The sequence below is a fragment of the Astatotilapia calliptera genome, unplaced genomic scaffold (assembly GCF_900246225.1).
Source record: "Astatotilapia calliptera unplaced genomic scaffold, fAstCal1.2 U_scaffold_24, whole genome shotgun sequence".
In the NCBI taxonomy this organism is placed as follows: Eukaryota; Metazoa; Chordata; class Actinopteri; order Cichliformes; family Cichlidae; genus Astatotilapia; species Astatotilapia calliptera.
The window spans coordinates 149,392-177,035 of record NW_020535761.1 but is presented as its reverse complement, the minus strand read 5'-3'; the positions used below and the strand labels follow the sequence as shown (position 1 = coordinate 177,035).

General features: G+C 40.2%; 1 protein-coding gene across 2 annotated transcripts; it reads left to right on the top strand.

The window, feature by feature from the left end:
- Positions 1-1,075: 1,075 nt before the first annotated feature.
- On the top strand, positions 1,076-4,614 carry LOC113017864 (lymphocyte antigen 75-like). Of its 2 annotated transcripts, XM_026160971.1 has the most exons (5): positions 1,076-1,124; positions 1,286-1,348; positions 2,826-3,133; positions 3,493-3,779; positions 3,874-4,614. In XM_026160971.1, exons 3-5 carry the CDS (start codon positions 2,860-2,862, stop codon positions 4,060-4,062), a joined length of 750 nt encoding a protein of 249 aa, XP_026016756.1. In that variant the 5' UTR covers positions 1,076-1,124; positions 1,286-1,348; positions 2,826-2,859; the 3' UTR covers positions 4,063-4,614. The 2 variants fall into 2 exon arrangements, 1 of the variants encoding a protein (XP_026016756.1); XR_003271605.1 differs by lacking the exon at positions 1,076-1,124 and having other exon boundaries at positions 1,227-1,348; positions 2,826-3,177.
- Positions 4,615-27,644: the final 23,030 nt, after the last annotated feature.

Genomic DNA, 27,644 nt, shown 5'->3' with positions numbered 1-27,644 from the left:
TGCATACTCTCACCACTGTAGCCCACTGAACCAATGTAGGGTCTAACAGTGGGTCCAAAGATTTCGTCTTGATTCCGAATGCAGTGAGGCTGCCGTTGCAAAGCCTGTAGCAAGGCCTGCAATTCTGCTATTCTATGATTTTTTTCATCAGAGACATTCACACCAGTGGCCTACTGGAGGTCATTTTGAAGCCCTGGCAGTGCTCACCCTGCTCAGCACTCCAGCTCTCCTAGAGTCCCTGTCCGTCTCCTGGAATCTCCTCCATGCTTTTGAGACTGTGCTGGAAAACACAGGAAATCTTCTAGCAATGGCACTTGTTGATGTGCCATCCTGGAGGAGACTCATCTGTGAAACCTCTGTAGGGTCCAGGTATTATCTTATGCTACCAGCAGCTAAATGCAAAACTAATGAAAAAACAGTAAGAAAAGATGAGGAGGTAAAAATGTGGCCTCCACCTGTAAAACCTTTCCTGTTTTGTGGGCTGTCTCATTGTTGCCCCTCTAGTGCACCTGTTGTTAATTTCATTAACAACAAAGCAACTGAAACTGATTAACAACCCCCTCTGCTACTTAATTAACCAGATCAATATCACTGAAGTTTAAATCACTTGGTACTATAATTAACTCATTCACTGCCATTGACGTCTATAGACGTCAATGGCAGTGAATGAGTCAATGGGTTTAACTCATTCACTGCCAATGGCTGGCAGTGAATGAGTTAATTCTTTTGAGCAGTGTATAAGTTAAGGTAAACTTATTAAATTAATGAGGCAGTTAAAGGTTGTAAACCTTGAATGGAGAAAGTGCGGGACGTCCTGCTAATTGTGGTTTACCAACTTTGTCTTTCTCTGAAGCTGCTGTATTCACTGTTATTTATATTTACATATATATTTTTTTTAAAGATTAAACAATTGAAAATATGGTGTGCATATATTATACAAACACAAATATTAAAACAATGTTTGTACACTAACGTTTCAGAAATTTTTTTAAGGCATATGTGTCGTCTTTCACGCTATTTCAACAACACTCAAACACAAAAATCCTCACCTTTGACAGTTTTCTGTCAGTAGGTTGTGGTGGTTTGCATGTACACGATCCCTGAAGGCTCTAGAAAGGGACTAAGTAAATATCCAGAACAAATTGAATTTGAATGCTGCTGCTTTGCTTCTGATTTAAATGACTTGGGGGGGGGGGGTGCCACACCAGAGCTATCCATCAATTTAGTTGGGACATAGATGGCAGGTTTTGCATGAAGCTCTGAATCACCACTGGTATCTTTTCAGACTTGTTGCAGAGGGATCATAACCGGAGTGAATTTCAAAGCTTCCCTGCTAACATCTACCAAGGTAAGTGCTGCTGTACAAACAGGTCTGAGGAATGAATGACAGAGACTTATATTTATAAAGAGATGAAGAGAAAACAGTGTTATAGCCACGTAAGTTTGGCTGATTTCAGTTTAAATCTGCTGTTAAAAGCAGTTTAACTTCCTGAGACTAGCATGTATGCATGTACAACTCATTCTCTATTTTTTCTTTAGTCATTTTAGAGCAATTTCACTAAAACAACCATCTGAGACTTAGGTTAACACATTACGTCTTTGTCTGATTTTGATTTTGTTGTAATGTTTTACACTGACTGACAGCAAATAGTAGTAAAATTTATAGCTGACAAAATATGTAGTGAGCAAAGTGACAATAAACACAGCTCAACTGAAAGAGAACTGAATTGGTTTAACTCCTGTTTTCATGTCAGTGATTGAAAACCATGATTAATTAAACTGTCACATAGATATAGGATCAAGTATAGATAAAAAAAATAATAATTAAAAAAGGCAGCTCATTAAAGAAGTATTCCTGTATAAACTGGACCACAGTCACTGTAGTGTCTGAAAGTACTTGGTGTCACACAACTCAACATAGTCTAACTAACGAGACGCAGAACCAAGACAGATCATGACACTTAATTGCTAAAGAGTTATTATATCTACATTTTTGAAACAGCCGTTTATAGAGGAATTAACCTGAAATAACCAAAATGCTATTTATGTCATCAAAGGGTTAGTAGGGATAATTACAAGAGGCTCTCAAGATACAGGTTGGCAGATACACAAGTTTAACTGACGCTGATAGCTCAACGATCCAGCGAAGACTAGTGCAGACTCGCCATCTAAGTGGTGCAGTAATCAGCTGGGATCAGTGGCTGGTGCGGTGATGAGCAGGTGTGTGGGCTAGCAGCGGGAGCCCGCAATGAGCGTCGCCGCGGCGAGAGAGAGAGTGAGAGAGAGCAAACAAACCACAAACATATTGCCCAATAGAGTATCGACCAGCGGGGCACAGGGACCATGACAATTTGTCATCAAAGATCCATTTAGACTGGTCTACACTGTTAGTGCTCTTTAAACATCAAAATAAACTAAAACTCAATACGCTGGGTCAGATGACCCAGGATCGTGACAAAGGGATCAGACACTGAACACAGTGTATGATCCGCCAAAGAAGAACAAAAAACAAAAGCTATCTCACTATTCAGTTTGATCTCACTCGCACTCTTATTTTGTAAATGTCATTACAACAATTTATTTAAATTAGTATTTCTATTGTTTTGTGTTCTTTTCTTTTTAAATAATAGGACATTTCACTTGAAATTTGAAATGTTTTATTGATTTCTTTAAACACACAAGCACCTATATCTGTGCAATTTACTCTAGTTGTGTTTAATGAAGAGTTTATTGTTCCCAGCATTTATCAGTAGAGCATTATGTGGACACAGTAGACGCTGCTCTTCCTCACTATAAAATTTCTGTTCTGTGTCCTGTCTGTGCAGGCTTTTTGTCCACTTTTCTCCTGTGAAAAACACAATGACGAAGCACGTTGCCCTCTTGCTCATTCTTTTCCCCGTGTGTGGACATCTGCTGGACATCAAGTTTTATAATAACCCTTACGAGTATACCTGGGAAGAGGCAGTAGCATTCTGCAGGAAGAACCACACTGACTTGGTCCGAGTGAGAACTGCAGAAGAGAATAAAGCTCTACAGCACTCTGGATGGATCGGTTTGTCCCGGAAGAATGCAACAAGTCCATGGAAATGGTCCAGAGGAGACGAAATAGCCATCTTCACACCATGGGATGGCGGTAAATTCTCATACTCCTTAGATGTTACAAGACCAAACTTACTGGTAATTATTCCAAACTTATTTGCATTGTGACCTGAAATCAGTTTGAGAAATTTTGAGCATTCAACAATTTGAGTGGTGAGAAAGGATCAGATTTACAGTGTGGAGCAGTGTTGTCTACCACAGTGTTGACTGTAATGAGTTTCATGAAGTCCCAAACCAACTGTTTCAGCTGGAACTTCAGCAAGGAGGGTTTGTTACACACATAAACACTGTACTGGTAAAATGATTTGATACTGAATCTAGTTGAATAGACCTTTAAAACACTCTGAAATCCATCCCATTCTTTTTTCTCTATTGTACTTCGACTTCTTGCAGCACCAGAAGAGGATGAAAACTGTGTGAACAGAAAAAGCGACGGAAAATGGGAAAGCGAGGAGTGTGATGAAAAAAAAACTTTCCTATGTTATGAGGAAAAGTTGATTCTGGTGAAGGAGAATAAAACATGGGAGGAGGCATTAGAACACTGCAGGTCTCTGGATGGAGCGGTCACAGAAGATCCAGCCTCTTCATACAGGAACCACGGCTATGACCTGGCCTCCCTGATCACTCCAGATGACTACACCACTGCACGAGAGACCGCAAAAGAGGCTACCACTGATGAGGTTGGGCAGTTTTCTGCATGCGCTTCTGTTGGTTAGAGACTCATAACTATACTTACTGTAACTTTGTTTGTTTCTCTTTGTTTACTGTTGGCAGGTGTGGACAGGCCTGTGTAACCTGGCTGGTGAGTGGCTGTGGGTGGGTGGAGAAGAAATGCAATATGAGGATATCCCAAAATGCCCAACCGAGGGCCTCTGTGGCATCCTCGAGAAGAATGGTAGTTCACCCTACGGCATAAGAAACTGCCAGCAGAAAAGGAACTTTCTCTGTTCCAAAATGAATTAAGTACTGTACTTAAGTAAAAATTTGATATATCTGTACTTACCTTTCCATCTTATGACACTTAGATACATGTGTGTCAAAGTAAACAGGAGAAATAATCCAAAGCAGACTCCACAGACAGGGTTAAACAAAAATGAACCGTTATTCAGGTATATGAGTGAGTCCAAAATTAGAAATTCCAAGAACAATGGGAACCTGGCCAACACTTTACACTACCAGTTAAAGGTTTTTGAGTTAGAATAATTGTACCTTCATTCATGATGCATGTTACAAATATATCAGTTAATATAGTCAGTACATTGAAAAGGTGAGAAATAGTGATGAGATGTTTTCATACTGTTAGATTATACAATGACGACAGATTAATGCAAACCAGAAAAATCATAACGTCTTGTTATATGTGTTATTTTCCTAATGTAGTTGTGTGACATGTCAAGTAAATACTGGACTATACATAATTTAAAAGTTGTCTCAAGTCAATAAAGATATTAAATAAAGATTAATGTGCAGTTAAGCAATTATTTGTCTTTATAAGCAGTGGTGAGGGAACCATATGGTTACTTTCACTGCTATGAGGCTTTTTTTACATCCTAAAACAGGCCGTCTTGTATTCCTTTTGAAAAAAATGTTTTACAGAATTCGAGAAGTACACTCTAACTACGTACATAGGAATTTGTTATGAAACAGCTGTGTGCAGGCAGGAGTGGTAGTAGGAGGACCCAGTGTGCAGACACTCGGAGGTGGAACTTGAACTCAAAACAGCTTTAATACTGAACTCAAAAGGGTACCAATAGTGATGTGTCCTGTGTGTCGAAGCGTCGAATCGTGTGTCGGGTAATCTCGGGGCGTTTTTTTGTGAAGCGCGTATCGAGGCTTGCTTTGATTACGTATGCAGTGACGTTCGAGGCCTCGCGGGCAGTCCGTACCACGTGACTGATTCAGGGACTGGTTCACCGGTTCGCGCCAGATTCGAAATAAAATGGGCAGAAAAACAGCTGATTCCCCATCACACTGTGTTGTGGAATTGGATTACGTATGTGCTACATAGTTACTTGTGCATTTCATATTCGATGGAACCAGCAAGGAAGAGATGGGTTTTTTTTTTAATTTTGTCTCTCCTAATAAAGTATGCACACAGTAATAAATATCACAAATGATAAACACCAAAATATAAATAAACAACACTACACATCCTATAATCTGATTTCTGTCTTTTAGTTTATTAAAAAGTGAAACACCAAACACTAGTTTGTGTCATTATCCAGATGTACATAAGCATGATTACACAGGTACTAGGAGCGGGTTTTGATTATCGATTAAAATCGATTCTAGCTTGGATAACGTGATATCGATTCATTAACATCCTGAATCGATTTTTAATATAAATATTATTACATTTCAACCACCACCAAACAGCTAAAACAGTAAATGAGAGGAGGTACACCGATACTGCACAAAGACGTAAACACAAAGCGCGGACCGCTGACGGATCAGAATCAGTGAGATGTCGCCTTTCTCACCAGACAGCACGGACACGGTCGGGGCTGAAAGCCGACAGCTCACTGATTCTGATCCGTCGGCGGGTCCGTGCTTCGTGTTTACGCCTTTTTTGCGCTGATTCTGAAGCTGCAGGTTTTATTTCTCTTCAAACAATATTGACCGAACCAGCGGAAAAAGGAGATCCAAACTACGCTTCACATAAACATCGTCATGAATTTCCTCTGACTTTTGCTGTTTTGCTTTCACCAGGATAAAATCACACTTCATGCACAGCTTTCTCTCTCACACACACACACACACACACACACACACACACACACACACACTCTCTCTCTCTCTCTCTCTCTCTCTCTCTCTCTCACACACACACACACACACACACACACACACACACACACACACACACACACAGTGTACTTCAAGAACATTTTCCCGTCTAAAAATCTGTTTTCTGCATTATTCGCTTGTTTGTTACGCATAAGACCTCCGTTGTTTGTCAGCCGCTGTTCTTTCCCATTTAAATACTTCTGAAAAGAAAACCTAATTTCTGCCGTTCAATAGGCTACTAAAATAATTTAAAATTTTTAACATTATGCAAAATTGCAAAACGTTAAGGTGTGTCTCTAATAAAACCTCTATTTGCTCTGCTTCAATTCAGCAGCATCAGGTAATGTTCATTTGTTGATTAATGGTTTTCCTTCGGTTTTGATTTACTGCTGAATATTTTTATAAAATCGTTTTTCCGTTTTAGCCTCAGCTATGTTGACACAAAGGCATCTGCTGTGATGCTTACACATTAGATAAAGTCTCGAAAGTGTCAGCTTTGTTTTATTGTTATACAAATATGCAAATGTACTGATCTATGATCTGAATTATACTATTGACTGACTGTCTGAGGCTAACAGTTACACAATCATACCAAAACGCTGTCCTGCTACTTTCCACTTTCTCTTTTGAATCACACATACTGAGACAATATTCGGGATAAATAACCAAGAAAACAATTTATTTATTCAGTTTAGAGGTTTACACATCATTATAATCACAGAGCCCGCTTCACTTGAATTGTCCACTTGATGGCGCAGTAGAGTAAATGAATCATCACAATGCTTCGAACCATTGGTCGACCAATTGGGTGGAAAGCTTCAGTTCTAGGGCTGGGCGATATATCGAGTTTTTTTTTAAATATCGATATATTTTCATATATATATATTTTCATATATATATATTTTCATATATATATATATATATATATATATATTTTCACATATATAGTCTATATTCATAGATATAGTCTATGTTACGTTATAATTATACTTGTGGAGCCGCAGGTTTGCCTCTCTTTCGTCCACTTTTGTCTCTACGCAACGTTACTCGGCCTCGCCTCTCCTTCACTGAACACAACTCCGCCTCCCCCATAGCTTCACCTGCAGGCAATGACAAGATGAAAGCGGAAGATCTCCGTTAGCGAGTTACCATGCGTGGGGCTGGGCGGCGTCAAAGTGTTAGCGAGCTAACCGCGCTAACGACATGCAGCCCGGAGGGGCTGCACGGCCTAAAATCCTTTCATTTTCTCAAAAATCGACAGTGCGCCTTATGTATGAATTCTGGTTGTGCTTACTGACCGCGAACCGATTTTATGTGGTACACAGCGCTCAGCAATCTGTCAAAAAATGTTTTAATATGACTTTGCTAAGCTACGGAGCTGCACCGCTTGATGGATTGTCGGAGGATTACGGCTACCGAGGAGGAGCCTCGCGGAGTGATACGTACTGTGTGTCTATAAGGACCACAAATGGCACCTGTTCAGAGACGTGCAGCTGTGAAATCTGTCTCTTTGTTATTATGCTCAGCGTCTATTAGTTTACATTTTGACTGCACAATTGTGAGCTTTTTGTTATGCACAAAAACAACATTGTTTTCTTTTATTTATGGACCATGATTACTTAATAAATGCTGATAATTTATTTTTGAGTAATTTCTTCATGTACATCTACGCTGTATGTAAATAAAAGTGCCCGTGTGACAGCTGGGACACAGTGTAACTAAGAACTCTCTTTTTGTTCTTAACTTATGGCTTTAAAAAAAAATAAAAATAAAAAAATAAATCGAGATATATATCTTATATCGCCATCCAGCTAAAAAAAATATCGAGATATGAACTTTGGGTCATATCGCCCAGCCCTATTCAGTTCATCATGAGGTTTCATCTCACCATCACTAGGTACCAAAACTAGGAATCCAAAATACACTTACACAGACAGAAACACAGCTAGATAAGGGTAGATCACAACAGCAACAAACTGAAACACAGGGCTTAAATACACAGAGGGAGCAATCAGGGAATGTGCAACAGGAGGGAAACACAGCTGGGGCAAATCAGGCCTAACGAGACAAAGGAAGCACAACCAGATGCATTTACATGAGACACGGACTTTCAAAGTAAAACAGGAAACATAACACAGACTGAACTTACAGACACAGGCTGTGTCCCAATTCAGGGTCTGCACGCTTGAAGTACGCATTTTAAGTGCGATTACGTCACTGCCACACGACGACAGCTGTCCCAATTCGAAGTGTACTCCAAATGCGCCGATTTCCCCAAATATCAAGCGTGGTCCGGTGCACGCTTCGTGGTCCCATATATCCCACAATTCATAGCGCGGCGGTGGGTGTGGATAATTTTGCCGCAAATGTAATGGGGAAGGCTTTAGGACCCAGGAGGACCCAATGGAGGGTATAAAAGAGGAAGTAGCAACAGGTGCTCTTCATTTCCACTGATGAGCGGCTGTGAACAATGGTTGCGTGAGTAGGTGAAGAGCCTGAGAAGTTTTAATTGTCTGCTACACAAACAGTTGTTTTAAACCTCTACAGCAGAGGTTCGAGGTACAGGCTGTTTTTCTTTTAGTGCTTTTTTTTATTTTATTTTTTTATATGTTGAAATGTATTTGATGTTTATTGTATTTTATGTTTTTAGTAGTGATTTTAGAAGATAAGCCAAGGTAAGCCAGGTGTACAGCAAACAGTTGTCTGCTGGAGGTATATTAACTAGTGATGGGCAGATGAAGCCTCATGAAGCACTGAAGCTTTTCATCCAATTGGTTCACCCCAACGCGAAGCTTCTTGAAGCTTCATTTCCTCTAGCAGGACACCTACTGGACATAAAAATATTAGTTAGCATGAATTTGAAGAGTGTGGCATTTTGCACACAGCCTGTAAATTGTAACAGCAGTCTGGCGAGGAAGGAGCGGCTAGCCGGTCCAGCGGGCATGTGGTGTGGAGGTTAGCCGGATAACACGGAGCCAGTCAGTTAAATTAAACAACAGACCTTTATTCCTTGTCAGCAACATAAGACCATACAAGCCAGGTCTCCACGGCTCTACACTGTCCGTACATACATGTGCGGGGATCGGTAGTCGCCGGTGCCAGGCCGTTACAATGGTGAGGTCTATCCTGAGAACAGAACACGAGCAGCCTGTAATGGCTGCCACGCTATACTCACACACCCCCTAGGAGACTCCTCCCCCCCCCTAGTGGTGCTATAACCCAAAAGGTTTGTTACAAAATGTCAACAACAAAAGGAGTGTGTAAAACATCTATATTGTAGTGATGACAGTATACTGTGTATATTTATGCTGGCAGTATGGAAAATGATTATTTGGAAATGCCTAAAATGGAAATGATCATATACTGTGAGGTGAGGTGTGGACAGTGGTTGTGCTTTTGTAACATCGAGGCAAGGACAGTGATTAGTGTTTAGGGGACACATCATTGGTTTTTATTTAAAAACAACAGTTTCTCCACTGTGGCAGGTCGTAGGCGATTTCTTTTTTTTTCCAAACTGTCTCTAACTCTCACTAACCGCAACTCTCCATCAAACGCCCACATTTTGAATGGGGTCTGAGGGGTTTATATCGCTGTCATAGCTCGCGGCAAAGTTCGAACCGCTTCCTGAACCAGTCACGTGGTACAGCCGGGCAGCGAGGCTTCGGACGTCATCATTTTCAGCTCCTCCCATAAATGAAGCAAGCCTCGATACGCGCTTCGCGGAAACGCCCCCTCCATTACTCAATACACGCTTAGAAGCCTCTATACAGAACGTCACATCACTAATATTAACTTAATATATTTAGACATTAAAAAAAGTATAATGCACTATAATCGAATTTATATTGTATTGCCTCCTACAGGGCAGGCTGCACATGTGAATTTGTCACTGTTTTTTCCTCCTTTTTGTTGCGTTTTTGGTTTTAGTCGGGTCACCTTTAAAAAAAAAAAAAAAAAAAAAAAATTTCTTTTTTTTTCTTTTCCCTGGGCTGGTGCAATATTCAGTTCAGTTCTTTTTTTATTTTTTATTTTTTTATTTCAAATATATACATTCACCAACGTTTCATAAAATCATTCCATACAGTTGTTTGAAAAGGAGTAGGCAGAAGTATATACTTATTTAGCCCGACCCCCTCAGGTTTACATCCTCATCTAAATATGAACAACAAAAACGTATACAATGCCTTCAACTTAGAACATAACATCTCAAAAAATATTTTCACATGTTCAACTAAAACTATATTTAGATTTGCTAATTTGCAGAAGAAAATAAACATGAGTTTGACTGCTGTCTCGGGTTAATTTCATTTTCTTCATTCTTATACTTATTTAATATTTCTTTTTTTGAGTTTTATTTTAAACTGGTTTATATCACTACTGACCTTTTATTTCTTTAACTCATTCCAGAATTTAACCCCCGCTATTGAAATAGACATCCTTTTCAATGTTGTTCTTACTCTTTGTATTTTTAAATTCCACTTCCCTCTAAAATTATACCTCCCTTCTCTTTCTAAGAACAATTTACTTATTTCGATTGGGAGCATCCCTTTCCTTACCTTTATATATTATTTGCACTGTTTTAAACTTCACCAGATCCTGGAATTTTATAGCTTGCGTCCTAATAAAGAGTGCATTTGTGTGAGCCCTATACCCCTCCTGATTTATTAGTCTAATGGCCCTTTTCTGCATTATGATTAGTCTGAATATTACTTTTATATGTATTTCCCCAAACCTCTACACTAACTCATGTATGGTAATAGCAAAGCACAATATAACATATACAATGTTTTCCTATCCAGAAATTGTTTTACTTTCCCCAAGACAGCAATGCCCTGTGCTAACTTTCCCTTCACATAAGTGATGTGTGATTTCCAACAGGCCTTTTGATCAATGATCACACCAAGAAATTGTATGGCATTAACCCTTTCTAGATATATATTATCGACACAAATTTCAATGTTAATGTTTTTCTTATAGTTTCCGAATAACATAAATTTTGTTTTATTTAAATTTAAGGACAATTTGTTTCTATCAAACCACTTCTTTAATATCTTTAAGTCCTGTGTGATCACCTCCAAAACCTGTTGAAATTCCGCACCTGAACAAAGTATATTGGTATCATCTGCAAAAATTACAAACTTCAGTATCTTCGATACTTTACAAATATCATTTATATACATAATAAACATTTTCGGACCTAATACTGATCCTTGAGGTACTCCACATTCAATATCCATCAATTTAGATTTAAACTCATTTATTTGTACATATTGCTGTCGATTCATCACACAGCTGTTTATCCAATCCAGTACCACACCCCTGAACCCATATTTTTCCAGTTTGATTTTTAGAATTTCGTGGTCAACAGTATCAAATGCTTTTTTTTTTTTTTTTTTTTTTTTTTTTTTTTTTTTTTTTTTTTTTTTTTTGAAAGACTCCTAGTGCATACTTCTTGTTATCCATACATTCTGTTATTTCTTCCATTAAATCCATCAATGCCAAAACTGTTGATCTATTATTTCTAAACCCATACTGGCAATTTGCCAACAAATCATGTTTATCCACAAAGCTATCAAATCTTTTTAGAAATAGTTTTTCCAGTATCTTAGAAAACTGGGAGAGTACCGACACTGGTCTATAATTTGTAAAACAATGCTTTTCACCTGATTTATAAATGGGGATAATTTTTGCAACTTTCATTTTTTGTGGAAAAACCCCTTCCTGGAAAGACAAATTAAAAATATATTGTAGTGGTTTTACAATACCATCAATTACTCTCTTTACCTTTACCATATCAATATCATGACAGTCAGTACTCGTTTTGTTCTAAAGTCCACTGACAATATCATATATCTCCTTCTCTTCCACTGCTCTTAAAAACATTGAACTTGCATTCCTTTCAATGTTTCCTCCAGTCTCCCTTTCTATCATACCAACCTTTATTTCCGCAGCCAGTTTTGGCCCTAATATTTACAAAAAATTCATTGAATCCATTTACTACTTAGTTCATTTTACTAATAGTATTTGTCCCTTCCATAAAATACCCAGGGTAGTCATTAGTCCTTGGTCCATTTTTTATTATACTATTTAATACCATCCATATCCCTTTCATGCTATCTTTATTATCTTCTAACTTCTTGATGAAGTATTCTTTTTTTTACAAGTTCTCATTATGTTAATTTATTTTTATACGTTTTCTATTTCTTTTCAGATTCTGTGGTTCTCTTTTTAATGAATTCTCTATATAAGGTGTTTGTGTTTTTTTTTTTTCTTCTCAGAAATCTCTCAGTCAGAGCATGCTACATCATGCTTGGGTAACTAGCGAAACTAGCGAGCTAACTTCTGCTAGCTTCCTGCTACCTTCTAACTCCGTTAAATGTAATACATTTTGTTTTCATGGATGCCTGGAAACTTCATAGTTACACCTGGTAAAGCAGCAATGCTGATCGTTTTATTAAAGATGAAAGAATTTAGACAGTTTTTAACTCTCAGAGATGCTGCAGTGTTCGTTCGACCTGAAGAGGGGGGTTTAGGACCCAGATTACTCCCAAGAGCATCTTCGTCCGACAAATATGACAATAACGACGGCCGCTTGCATGTTCTGCAAAGAAATGTGCTTTGTCGTGTATCTGACGGACAAACACCAAACCAGTTCCACATCACTGAAGTTGCACCATTTTTACAAACCAATTCTGGTTCATCTGTTTCACTCAACAATCGGCCATGTGCGTATGAAAACAAAGGCACTGCGCATGCGCGTTTTACTCATATTGTATCGCGATATTTCATTTTCCTATCGTTGCCTAACATTATACCGGTATTACCGTGAACGGTATAATATGGCCCAGCCCTAGCCGTTGTTACCACCTACTCTTTGAGCAGTTTGGCCCTCGTCTCCTGCCCTTGAAAATGCCAGTAAGACGTGGAATGAGACACTTCACAAGTGTCAGCGCATTGAGGCTTTGAATACATCCAGGTATTTGGGTAAAGCAAAAGTCCACGGTCGAGCTATTTGTGTCCCTGCTGGTTCGTTGAAATGGATACGTACTAGCTGCCCCTCTGCTGCTAACATTAATCTTCCATCCGTGCTCCTGGAGCCCATAGCGACAGGTAATCCCCTTCCAGAGGGCATCTTGGTTTCTCCGGCCCTCCTTTCTGTTGAACAGGGTGTTGTTGACATTCCGGTGGTTAATGTGGGAATTGAGGATGTTTGGTTACCGCCCTGTACACAACTAGGTGAATTGCATCTGGTTGACCCTCCATCATCTGGGGACTCTGTCATTACCGGAGAGTCTGATGATCCCACGTTGCAGATAATGATGCACGAAGTGACTGTAAAGGCGCATCCGCACCTTGATTTTTTCCGAGCTGTCATGGCCTAACTTGTCCAATGAACAGTCACAACAAGGAGTGTCACTTTTGTGGAAGCATTGCTCAGTTTTCAGCCATGGGGAGGGAGATTTAGGATGTACCACATTGGTGGAACATGAGATCCCTTTAATGGACAGCGGTATCGCCGGCTCCCACCCTTTCAGTATGAACAAGTGAAAGCCCATATTAAAGATTTGTTGGATCGGGGGGGTAGTGCGTCTAAGCAGTAGCCCTTATTCTTCTCCAATTGTGGTGGTTTTTTAAGAAAAATGGAGAGATTAGGCTGTGTGTTGATTACAGTTTGCTTAATGCCAAGACACGGAAAGATGCTTATCCATTACCCCATATTGAGGAGTCATTAGATGCCCTGACGGGAGCACAGTGGTTCTCTACATTGGACCTTGCAAGTGGGTATAATGAAGTACCAGTGGCCGAGAAGGACAAAGCCAAGACTGCTTTCTGTACCCCTTTTGGTCTGTTCGAATTCAATCGAATGCCATTTGGGCTCTGTAATGCCCCTAGTACCTTTCAGAGGCTAATGAAGCAGATTTTTGGGGATCAAAGTTTCCAGTCCCTTTTATTGTACCTGGATGATATTGTTGTTTTCATCCTCCTTTGAGCAGCATCTGGAGCATCTTGACTTGGTCTTAACGCGGCTCAAAGAGCACAATCTAAAGTTGAAGCTGGAGAAGTGTCACTTTTTCCAGCCAGAGGTTCAATACCTCGGGCATGTGATATCTGCTTCTGGAGTGGCGACTGACCCTTCTAAGATTAGTGCAGTGGCTGAGTGGGCACGACCGACTACTTGTACAGAGCTACAGTCATTTTTGGGATTTGCCTCATACTATCAGCATTTTGTTGAAGGTTTTGCCAAGTATGCTGCCCCGCTCCACCGGCTGGTGGGCGAGCTGGGAGGTACCAAGAAGAAACGTAGAAGTGGTGCCAGTGGGGCAATGTGTCATCTTTGGAGTGAGGAATGTGAGAATGCATTCCAAACACTAAAAAGGCTGCTGGTTAGTTCCCCAGTATTGGCATATGCAGATTTTGCTAAACCTTTTGTCCTTGAGATAGATGCTAGTCAGGCAGGGTTAGGGGCAGTTTTATCTCAGGAGCAAGAAGGAAAGAGGCTTTTGCTAGCCGGGGCCTGCGACCTAGTGAAAGGAATATGTCTAATTATAGCTCTAGAAAGTTGGAATTCTTGGCACTAAAATGGGCTGTCACTCAAAAGTTCCATGAATATTTGTTGGGAAATAAGTTTGTGTTCACAAATAACAATCCCCTTAGCTATTTGCAGACTGCTAAATTGGGAGCCGTAGAGCAGCGATGGGCCTCAGAACTAGCTGTGTTCAACTTTGAGATTAAATATAGGTCAGGTCCCAGCAATCGCAACGCTGATGCATTGTCACAGCAACTGCATCCACAGAGTCCATCTGGCCTGCTTCCAGGGTTGAAGGTTCCACAGGAAGTGCAAGATCAGACAGATGTAGTTCAACTGAGAAATGCTGTTGCCGCTATGTGTAGAGCCATAGGTGCATTTCCATCCCGACCTAAAGCTGATCTAATATCCCTTCAAGCTGCTGACCTGGTAATTGGCCCTTTTCACAGTATTGGGAAAGAGGGAGGCTGCCTACCAAGCAGGAAATGGGTAATGTAAGTAAGGGAGTGAAAAAGTTGGTGCAACAGTGGCCCAGAATCAAGCTGAAGGAAGGTGTCTTATATCGTCAAGTTCAGACACCTGGTGATGGCCAAGTTTTGTTTCAACTATTGCTACCCCAGTGCTTGCAAACAGAGGTCCTGAGAAGTTTACATGATGATCATGGGCATCAAGGCATTTGACGCACTACCAGCCTGGTGAGAAGAAAGGTGTTCCTTTATGGCACGTGACATTGAGAAATACTGTCAGGAGTGCGATCGTTGTGTCTTGGCAAAGGCTGTAAAACCAAAAGTTCGCACATTCAGGGGGGTTTGGTGGCTTCTAAACCCCTGCCTGGAAGTCATTGCCATTGATTTTAGTGTTTTGGACAAGTCTAGTGATGGGCGTGAGAATGTACTTGTGGTCACCGACGTATTTTCAAAGTTCTCTCAAGCATACCCTACAGTAGATCAATGGGCAAGTACACTGGCACGGGTATTAACTGAAAAATGGTTTTATATCTATGGGGTCCCTAAACGTATCCATAGTGATCAGGGAAAGAGCTTTGAGGGAGACTTGCTGAAACGCCTGTGCCACCTGTATGGCATAGACAAAAGCAGGACCACACCATATCATCCTGAGGGCAATGGACAATGCGAGAGATTTAACAGAACACTCCATGATCTGTTGCGCATGCTCCCTCCTGATAAGAAAAGAAAGTGGCCGCAATACTTGCCACAGGTATTGTATGCTTACAATACCACAGAACATCAGTCCACCGGCTTTTCACCTTATAAGCTTATGTTTGGTCAGAAGCCCCAGTTGCCCTTTGACTTCTTACTGGGGGCTTCCTAGTCGGAACCAATGTCTAGATCTGCGCAGGAGTGGGTAGAGGAGCATAAACAACGTCTAAGTTCAGTTTATGTGCATGCGAAAGAACAACTCCAAGAAGCTGCAGAGAGGAGAAATAAACATTTTCAGCCAACAGTTACTTCCCTTCTCTTCCTTTAGGCCGCCATAAGATCCACGATGCCTGGGATCCTATGGTGTATGTTGTTGTGCAGAGTATGGACAAAGAAGGCAGGGTTTACAAAATACGCCCTAGAGATCGTTCAGGTCCAGACAAGAACTTAAATCGGGCAGAGTTGAGAGTAATACCCTCAGGTATTGTAGCACCTGCTCCAGACAAATATCCTCTCTGACCCAGGGCTGGTAGTTGAGTCACCCCGGCAGTCAACATCAGATACACCAGATGATGACAGTGAGGCTGGCGGAGTTGTACTCGCCCTTGTTCCAAACCCACCCAAAGATCAGCCACCCTCGGTATCTGTTCCAGAGCCTGTTAGTGAAACTAGGAGCATAGGCTTGAGCAACTTGAACCCTGTATCCATAGTTCCAGAACAGCCAGAGGAAAGTTGGATTGATAATAGGGAGAATGTTTTAGAGCAGGACTCAGAAAGAGTTCAGGGGCGGCCTAAAAGAACTACAGCAGGAAAGCATTCTAACCCCTTTAATCTCCCACGGTCAGTAAACCAGACTGCTGCTGTTCTCACTAGCGATTCACAGAGCTCTCTTGTCCATAATGATTTGCCCCAAAATGTATTTAGGCCCTGGCAGTAAGTAGTCACCTTTCAAAACGGGGCAATTGTAATGGGGAAGGCTTTAGGACCCAGGAGAACCCAATGGAGGGTATAAAAGAGGAAGTAGCAGCAGGTGCTCTTCATTTCCACTGACGAGCGGCTGTGAACAATGGTTGCGTGAGTAGGTGAAGAGCCTGAGAAGTTTTAATTGTCTGCTACACAAACAGTTGTTTTAAACCTCTACAGCAGAGGTTCGAGGTACAGGCTGTTTTTCTTTTAGTGCTTTTTTTTTTTTTTTTTTTTTTTAATTTGTTGAAATGTATTTGATGTTTATTGTATTTTATGTTTTTAGTAGTGATTTTAGAAGATAAGCCAAGATAAGCCAGGTGTGCAGCAAACAGTTGTCTGCTGGAGGTGTATTAACTTAATATATTTGGACATTAAAAAAAGTATAATGCACTATAATATAATTTACATTGTATTGCCTCCTACAGGGCAGGCTGCACATGTGAATTTGTCACCGTTTATTCCTCCTTCTCCTTTTTGTTGCGTTTTTGGTTTTAGTAGGGTCACCTTTTAAAACTTTTTTTTTTTTTAATTTCTCCTGGGCTGGTGCAATATTAGTCGGGCAATGTGCAATCCCTGAGCTGGGCTCTTACCTTAAGGAAAGCAGGTCTTTTTAGAGGTGCTCCGTGTGGATTTGCAGTGAATAAGCTTCATTAAGAGTGATTTTAGTGCCACCGATTATGGCTTGAACTAAAACACTTAGTGCATGCGATAAGTGTTCTGTTGGGCTCGTATTTATTTGGGGTGAATTTGTTTCTTTTAAAGCAACGAGCATCTGGGACCACCGGGGTAGAGCAAGCCCTCAGGTGATAGCTGCATTGCTGGCAGGTTGCACCAATAAGGCTATGTGGTGGTCGTTAGTGACCTTTCCCATTTTGATGTTTTAGGCCTTTTGCAAACCCTTTGTGTTCTTTTAAAATAATACATTTTAACATATCTGCCTGATATTGACCCTCTTGTCCCGTTTATTCTGGGCTCGTTCCTGTAAGAGCTTTGGGCCTGAAAGTTTGCACAAGTAGTATAGAGGCCCTTAGCGGTTACTCGGTGGCTTTTACTCGCTACACAAAATACGGCAGAAGGGAGCGGCCGAAGAGTGAACTGTCAAAAGTAAGTACTGAATATTATGTCACTTATTTGCGTGCGAATGTTTAATGAAGAAGAACATTAAAACATTACTGTTGGCCACATGTCGGCAAAATTATGACATTAGTGATGTTTATACTTTCAGCGTTAACTTTGTTTTAAAGCCTCTACTTCTAAATGTATATATTGTTGACCTTATCTTACAGATAATGTGATGATTTTATATATAGTCATATATCCACAAACACAACAAGCTGAAAGTCAGTGAATGCTGCTCGGTTTGCAGTCCTGAATAATCACGGCACAAGCAGGATTCACTGCACTGTTAATGTTAGCTATGTTATGTTGCTGCCTCTGTCCGGTGGTGTCGAGCCAAACTGACTTTAACGTGTGTTTGAACGAGCTGACGGTTCACTCGTTAAGCTGAAAGAAAGATGCTTTAATCACAGGAGACACATGTGTCCACTGTACCATCTGGGAACTCTTCTTGTTTAGCACTCGTAATAACACAAACCCTAAATCCTCCTTCTCTTGTGCTGTTTTGTAGCAGTGTATACACCTGAGACTGTCACGTGTCTGTCTGTCCTGCACTCTCTCTCTGTTTCTTTCTCTCTGATTGTGTAATAAAAGTATGAACATGTGTTTATAAGTTACACTTGTGTTTGAATCCTGAAGCTTATCACACATTTGATTTCCATGTGTAACAACTGCAAGTGTCCAGAGTGAGGACAGACTGAGGGACCCACTGCTGCACATCATCTGTGAGGCTTTGCACCCCTGATGATCCACCAGGACAAACTCAGCAGTGTGTGAGGAAGAGGAGGAGGAAGAGCCAGCAGAAGCTGACAGATGGAGAGAATAGACAGACTGTTCCCCGTTTGTGAAGGACTGCTAGAAAAGTTTAAAATAACAAATTGTCTGTCCTGAATCAGTCTTATTAGATAATGTTCAAATAATTTTATCATTCCAGTGTTTTCAGTGTGGGAGAAAGCACTCAGGACCTTCAAGTTACACACTATGAAAGGCAGCAACAAGTTTAATATTCAGAAACCTAAAGTATGTATCAGCAGCAGAATGGAGCTAAAAATAAATGTTTGTTTCAGTTCTATGAAGCTTTGAGTATTTTGGATTAGTAGCACTGCTGTGTTTGTTGCATCATATTGCTGTAATTGTTTATATGCTTTATATATTCTGAGGTAAGTTGATCTATAGTGTTACATCATATTCTATAAGGATGTTATGTGTTTGTATACTTTCTGCCCAGTTTGACCCATTTAGCAGAAGTCAGCCTGTTTAAGGCTCTGATATCTATTCTGTCTGACTTAAAGCAGTTATGACATGGTCTGATTTTCTCACCCAATAAAGGAATATTTAATATATCAGTCTATTCTTCATTCTATCAGAAACAGTTTTCACAACTCGTACATTTTCCTTTTTGCACATGTATGTAAGCATTGGGCCAAATGTAATAATGCCAACATATTAAAAGAACAATATTTGTCTCTTATGTATAACACATCTGTATACACACTGTCAAAGATACTTGTCTTTGAGTGATTTAAGGTGATAGGAAATATAAATAAATATAAATACCTGCAACTTGAATGTTTGACCCTGAGTTCAAACTCACTGCTGTAATATATCCTGTAAAATATAAATCAGAATCAGAAACTTTATTGTCATTGTCATGAGAACAACGAAATTAAGAATGGTCCCCGATCATATATATATAGAGAGAGAGATCTATATAGCTATACATCTATACATACATCTATATATCTATCTATATCATAATAATCTGACAATACATAATATTGGCCATATTATATTTACATTACCACAGTGAGATGATTTTAGTCTCATGAACAGTCACAATCTGTTCAGGGGGCCGACCGTGCGCACGGCAATAGCGGCGACCCAGGCGACGGGGATCCGGAGGCCGGCCAGGAAAACAGTTCTGAAAAAGTTCAGCCTCACAGTCCAAATCAGAGTGGTTCAGGGGGCCAGCCCGGAGAACGACGGTCCAAGAGTCCAGAACCGGGTGGTGCAGGGGGCCGGCCCGGAGGGCGACAGCGCAAAAGTCCAAAAAACAGTCCTGGAGGCCGACCGCGTGGAAGGCAATGGCAGCGGCGGCAACAGGGCAGGTCCGGAGGCCGGCCGTGTGGAAGTCAATGGCGGCGACTGAGCAGGGCCGGAGGTCGGCCGAGACAATAACGATGTCCAGCCAACAGCCTGAAAGGTGACCGGACAGGACGTGGACGTGCAGGCCGGACTATTCAGGTAAGCTTTAAACTTAAAAACTATTAAACTTAGCATCTAAGTTTGAACGTTGGTTAAGGTTACATTGATTTACTCTTTCATTCACACTTTTTTTGAAAACATCTTTAAGCAGGTTACTGGTAGCAGCATCCCACGCTGTAGTATTTAGAAAGTGGTTATGGATTTTCTCTGACAGGAAACGAAGATAAGTTTGATCCCCTTTTCCCGAAGCCTAAAGCAAAGTTCTTCCCAAAGCCATATTCAAGTCAGCAGCTTCCTACATCTAAACACTTTCTAGATAACATCAATAACCATTCACACACTCCAATGAACGTAGCAACTCAGGGTTCAGGATTTTCAACCCAGGGACACTGGGTTTTGGCATGCAAACTGGAGCAACCAGAGATCGGACCACCAACCTTCCTATTAGTTGATGACCTGTTCTACTAATCGTGGTGGTACCAGAATCTGTGGATAGAGATTGAAAGAATAAAACTGTGGATACAAGTTGTAGAAATGACTTTCCTCTGATTTGTATCTGAATTCAGCCTTACAGATAAGAGGTGGCAGTCGCCTTCAATTATGCACTCCTAATTCATTATTGTACTATATACATTGGGAAATAATGATCATTCCATTGAATTATCTGGGTATTTCTATCTGTTATTAAATAATTAATTACAATAACAGTGCTATAACTTACTTAAGTTTTCTCCTTCGCCTGCAACTGAAGCAGAAACCAGCAGAGGACAACCCAATCTTTCCTCCTACTGATTCTGAGTACAACTGGTTGATGGCCAAGATCTTCATGAGAAGTGCAGAATTTAATCTGTTTGAACTCAGTTCTCACCTGCTGGCTGAGGTTTTTACAGTGTCTCTGGAGCGCAACCTGCCCATGGTGCATCCTCTGTACAAAGTAACTGAGGCTGAGGAAGTGTTGTAGTTCTAAAAGCATCAAGACTTGTGACTTTGACTTTGGTAGTTTAGTTTCTTGTTGGCTGCACAGCATTGAAACACGGAATTAAACAAAACACACGTAACAATGAAACAACCACAGACAAGAAAGTACTTTTTTTTTTCATACATTCTTTTTCAACATACTTCTCTCTTTTCATCAGCTTCTCATACCTCACACTCGCTACACTCTACAGATTAATTACTTAGCTCGGGACCTTCTATTATCTGAGACTGGATCTTGTACTTCGGTATAAAAAGACTAATAAACCTAAACCTAACAACCCTCTTACTGGGATTTGACTGCTCTCTAGTTTACAGCTTCAAGTAGAAAGGGTGCCATCCCTCCCTCTGTATCCCTGATGACATCACAGAGCGGGGGCTGAATGATGTACTACAGGGTTGATGGGTTCAGGCTTTGGGACATCATCTACAGGTTCTATTGCTACTTTGTCACTTTGTTTGAAAACACATGTAACATTTAGAAAATTATTTTCAGCAGTTTTTAAAGTTTTTTCTCAGACTGTGCTTAACACCATGATAAATGACGGTCTGCACTTTGTTTCCATTCAGCTACTTTATGTGGAGAAGGTTGTGTGTTTGACTGATAGTGACGTTAGTTTAACAGCAGATTTCTCTGCAACACAAAACAACCCAAGATCAGTTTAATCAGAGTTAAAAGTTTTTATTTTTAAGGACAGAAGGAGGGCTGGGCCATACCGTTCACAGTAATGCCGGTATAATGTTAGGCAATAATAAGAAAATGAAATATCACGATAGAATATGGGAAAAACCCGCATTTGCAGTGCTTTTGTTTTCATACACACATGGTGGAAAAAGCATGGCGGCGACGGAGAATGAGAAGGACGAAAGCGGATCGTTGAATAAAACAGATGAATCAGAATTGGTTTGTAAAAATGCTGCAACTTCAGTGGTGTGGAACTGGTTTAGCTTTTGTCCGTCAGATACACACCAAAGCACAATTTGTGGTAGAGCATGCAAGAGGACCGTCGTTATTACCGATATTACCGAACTGATTTCATGTGGTACACGGCGCTCAAAAATCTGTCAAAAAATGTTTTAGTACGAAAAATGTTTTAGTACGACTTTGCTAAGCTACGAAGCCGCACCACTTAATGGATTGTCGGAGCATTACGACTACCGTAGTCAGGAGCCTCGAAGGGTAAGACATACTGTGCTGCATTGTGTGTGTATAACCTCTTTTTAAGTTTTGTGGATATTCTACACGGTTATGCTCAGGATATGTCGGCCAATTTCCACTGAAAATGCCTTTTGGTTAAACTGTCAGCAAGGAATTTGCATTTGCACTGTTAAATTTTTATGTAGCTTTAATGCACATAAAAAAACAGCTGCTTGTTTAAGTGAAAATACATTGATGGGGTTTTTTGCACTAATAAAATTGTGGAGTTGTAAAGTATTTTGTCTTGCGTCAATTATATTGTCAGTTATATCGTTATTGCAAATTTTCAAATATATATCGTGATAAATATTTTTGGCCATATTGCCCTGCCCTAGACAGAAGCCTGATGCTCATTTGGACTGAAACGAGCTAAGTTACCAGTTATATTAATGATTTCATGACGTCAAAGTTTTGGCTGCTTTATGTAATTCAGGGGCGATCACATCTCCCGAACCTAAACAACAGTCTGAAATTTTGGTGCTGTTGGGAGCAGGAACATTTCCACACATCTTTATGTTGGTTACAGAGTTCTGGAGAGAGGCAACAAATGAAAAGTCTTCAGTTAATGAACATAACACAGATTATCATCATCATGAGTGTGAAGGTCAGAACAGTGAACTGAAACTGAGTCAGGTCAGATAAAACTCTGCTTTGGGACTAATAAAGACTAAACTGTAGGAAGCAAACCTACGCTGGAAATAATCAAATATCTATATGAAAATAAAACCGAATTCTGACTTCGATTTTTCTTTTCAGACTGGTCACCGAGGGCTAAATGAAACAGCACTGAGAACAGAATCAGCTTAACAGACACTTCTAGTATAGAAAAAAGGGGGGAAAAAACGACACTTACATATTTACATGCACATGCATATACTTGTGTCTACAAAGAGACAAAATAGTCACAATCTGACTCAGCACAAGTCAAAGTTCCACTCTGTCCACCTTTTTCTTTTTTTTCTTTTTTCTCCTTCCTTTAAATACATTTACATATATAAAATATACCTTTGCATTCCTGTTTTTATTGGACTAAATGTGTGTAGAATACAAAGCTTTGATGATCTGTTACCAAACAACATTTGGAATGATGTCAGTGTCGAAAGCTTCCAGAAAGTCAGGACAACTTTGAAAAAGTTGATCTATTATTTTAAGGCGGGCATGAGCTGAACTGAATCAAACTGTTTCAGAGGATATTTCTTGCCTTACAAATGGTATTATCACGTAATTGAACCTGTGATGTAACCCACTAAAGTTACCATAATGTGGGATTTTAGCATACTGTTTTTAACCTGCTAAAGGAACCAGAAGCAGCCACAAAAAATTATTGCCATAACTGATCTCACATTCAGTCATGATGAGGGTGCATGCTATTTATATGTAGAGTCACATGCAGTAGCGGTTTTTGATACGGGCGGGGCGGAATCACGGGCATCGGCAAAAAAAACAAAAACAAATTGCTCGTACTCATGCTGCTCCGATATCAGGCAGCGCATATTGGGGATGGCATAGGCACCGATCGGCTTTCTATCGCCCATTTGCTGGGAGTAAGGACGCCCTCCGTTTGCGAGGTACGCCTGCTGCTTGTGGCACAGGGAGGAGAGGGAAGGGTGGCGGGGGTTTCTCTGGCTAGCTGGAGCTCGTAAAATAAAATAAAAACAAACCAACAAACACGAAAACAACAGACATTATAATACAGACTTATAATTTGCACCGATGTTTTTTTCCGAAATTCTATACGGGAAAAGTGAGCGCGAGAGCCCTCGGTGCGCCTGCTCGCTGCTGAAGTCAAAGTAAACTTGTCATCTCCGCTACATACAGTCCAGTATATAGAGAGACGAGACGACGAGGCTCCAGTTACAGCAGTGCAAGTAAACAAACGATAAATATAAGAAGGGTAAGAAAATAAATATACACTTTAGGACCAGGAGTAAAGGGATCAATAACAATTTAAAATTTATAATTTACAGTTTACAGGGGCCGGCTGCTTCCAAATAGAGCACATTTCATTCATAATGTTGCAAATCCAAGCACATTATGGATTCATGATTTGAATCCTGGGTTGTGCAAAATCCCAGAAATAAACCTTAGACAAAGTGAATCTGTGAACTAAGGTGTAGGTCTGTTAGGTTATGTTGTGGTGATCCTCGAGTTGGGGGATGGGTGTTCATACTGGAGTGCAAAATTAAAACCAATGGACAAGAAAAGTTCAAAGCCATCAGGTGCTCAGTTTAGAAAAAATAGAAAAGAAGAGGAGGAGAAATGAGCAAAAGATACAGGTAAGAAGATGTGTCATTGGATAATGGCAGGTCATCCTGAAACTATCAGAATACTTTATTAATCCCTAAGGAAATAATGTGGGTTACAGTTGCTCCAAGAAGAAATGGTAAAAATAGTAACAGTAACAGACTAAACTCCAAACATTATGTTACAGATTTTAATATTAATTAGTCATTGTAAATTGTTGCTTTGTCCTGTTCTCATTGTATGACGTATTATGATGGCTGTTTGGTAGCTGCTTGCATACTATGCATACTCTCTCTCTTCATATGTGTGTGTGTCTGTTTGTGTCTGTGTGTGTTTCTCTGGTGAAATTCAGTATGGTTCCTGTGTTGATAGGAGTTATGTGGGTTAGTTCAGTTTCACCACTAGGGGGCTGTCTAAACCAAATTGTGATATATACTGTGTCGTAGAAGCAGCAGCAGGTTATGTTTTACATGCATGGATGTGAGCCACGTTAAAATAAAGAAGCTTGCTCACCACTACTGATGTTTTATTAACCCTTTACAGCCGATCGGAGCGGGCACGCTCTGTTTTGCGTAACTATTTTTAAATCCCGGTAGCTCTGCAACCAAGTAAGCTAGCGCAATAATTTTTTTGCATATGAAACTGGAGGAGTTGTACTTACATCTTATGCCATCAGCTTGTCCTAGGTCACAGTTTCCTTCCACATATAGCTTTGCAAAAACTGCATAAAAATCACTTGCAGCAACAAAAACATGATATTCCAGAAACACGCTTCGCCGATCCATCAGCTGTTTGTAACACTTCCTACGTCCATCAGCGCGAACTATCACATGACCGCATGACCTGCCCGAAACCGGAAGTGACGTCATTTTGCGGAAATGTAGTTTTTTTACGATCGGGGCCTTATGAGCTTGTGTTTTACTTGTTATGTGTTTTAAAAAGTTATGTTTGACTTTATGACTTTCTGTGTCGTTTCTGGGATGCTTAAGACTCATATTGCACTGCTGGAAATAGTTTATTTTGATGCATATGCTGTTATTTTGCAAATTTGCACTATAATATTTATTTTCGTTTTTCCTGCAGTATATAAAAATTGGTGTATTTCAAAAATAAAACTATGAAGACACTCAAAATAAATTTCCTGTGATGGGAAACTAGTTTGTGTAACTTTTTTGTATTTACAGTTTTGAGGGATAAGCCTCTTAAATTTCTCTAACTAGAAATATATGTTAAAAAAGCAAAAACGATTTTCAATTTTTTTTGTAGTTTATTGCACTTTTTTGCAATTTATGTAATTACTATGCACCTAATGCAGACATATTATTAAAGTTTGGGCTATAATGGTTGTATTGATGTATAGCAACTTGAAATGCTCCCAAAAATGGCTCCACAGCATGTAAAAATATAATATAAGCTCTGGCGAACTTGGTTCTATGGTAGGTCTTAAAGGGTTAAAAACACGACATGGTACCAGGAGTGAACCAGTAAAGCAGGTCATCATGGACAGTGTTAAGCCGCCAGATGCCATCAACTGGAACGGAAATGTGGACTGTGAGTGGCGAACTTTTAAACAGCAGTTTATGCTATACCTGCAAGCTGTCGGCCTAGATTGTAAGCCTGATACACGGAAGATTGCACTGCTTCTTACCGTAGCAGGTCCACAAGCGGTGGAAGTATAAAACACGTTTGTGTTCGCAACTGCAGAAGACAAAGAAAAGTTTGACAAAGTAGTGAGAAAGTTTGATGAATACTGTTCGCCCAAAAAGAATGAAACATTTGAAAGGTACGTCTTTCGGTCACGTATACAACAACCTTCAGAGAGTTTTGATACGTTTCTGACCGACCACAAGTTAAAGACAAAAACATGCAATTTTGGACAGCTGCAAGAATATATGATAAGAGATCAGATCGTATTTGGAATAAAAGATACAAAGTTAAGAGAGAGGCTTCTGAGAGAGGCGGATCTGAGTGCTGTGAAAGTATGTCATGCCAGCGAAATCGCAATACAACATGCAAAAACCTTCAGCGGGTCGCTGAGGGAAACAGACACGGAAAGCACAGCTGTAGCTGCAGTTAATACACGGCGCGCATATATATATATATATATATATATATATTAGGGGTGCAACGATACACAAAATTCACGGTTCGGTTCGATACTTTGGTGTCACGGTTCGATATTTTTTCGATACAAAAAAATGTTCATGCCTTTTTAATTTGTCATTTATTAAAATTATAAATATATATTTTAACTCAAAAGTACAGTTTTTAAATTTAATCCTAACCCTTGTGCGCGTTTTTTATTTTGACAGCGAATGCGCACCTGCGGACCACTTATGTGCAGCCCTGGTTATTTAGCTCATCATATTGCAGCCACAGAAATTCTTTTGTCCATGAAACCATAAAGCTGCACTTTCTTTTTGCCTTATAGTCTCATTTGTCATAACTTCTCCGTTTTGTGGTAAGCTTTTCTTTGGCTGTCACTTCTTCACCCCGACCTGTCTTATTTGGCTAAGCAGAACTAAAATATATATACTGCTACTTTTACACACGGACTCACATAAGCTCAGCGATTCTCTGCGCGATCAACCTCTCACATGTTTAAGCTGCGGGAGATTTCACTTGTCATGTTTGCATAGTAAGCTAACGATTAATAAGACGATGTCAGAGGAATTGGTGCACAAATTATCATCACTCACAGATCAGTGCTGTCATTGCAAAGTGAAAGCAAAAAAAACAAGCGCAAATTCAAACGCGATTTCAATATGTCACATATTGACAGTGGCTCACCGATGCCAATGACATAATTACCCAGCTACATTTCTGAAAGAATGCAAAAGCATTGACATATATTTTTCCTACAATAGCCCGACGGGCAGGGAAGAGATAGATTTTTGTAGCCCGACTGGAAAGATCACTAGCCCCAGGACGTCGGGCTAGCGATTTTGCAAGCCCTGTATCTGATTGAGGAATCACTCATCTTTGGAAAAGAGAGTTTATTACAGAGAAATGGCTCTTTCCAAAATAAAAGCTATACTATCCGCTTCTTCTGGGCTATATTCTCAGCAGCATAAGGAGAATCACGTGCTAACAGCTGTCTAAATGACTCGGGTAAAGTTTGTAGCATGCTTGTTGTTTTTGTCTTTGCACTAGGATGATGTCGGCGTAAATGTGCAGTCATATTCGTTGTGTTCCCGCTAGTGCTTTCAGGTTAATCTCGTTGAAATTACCTTAACGCCACAACACGGCAAATCTCCGTTAACGAGCTACCGCCGATCGCCCCGTGCATGGGGCTAGACGGCCAACACGTTAACGAGCTAACTGCGCTAACACACTAGTTCACACCAATGTAATTGAGCATTGCGTG

Bases quoted from the DNA above. Each gene is read 5' to 3' on its own strand.
- LOC113017864 (XM_026160971.1), top strand. From the start codon at position 2,860: ATGACGAAGCACGTTGCCCTCTTGCTCATTCTTTTCCCCGTGTGTGGA. The intron at 3,134-3,492 runs GTAAATTCTCAT...GACTTCTTGCAG, and splicing joins CTTCACACCATGGGATGGCG to CACCAGAAGAGGATGAAAAC. The intron at 3,780-3,873 runs GTTGGGCAGTTT...TACTGTTGGCAG, and splicing joins AAGAGGCTACCACTGATGAG to GTGTGGACAGGCCTGTGTAA.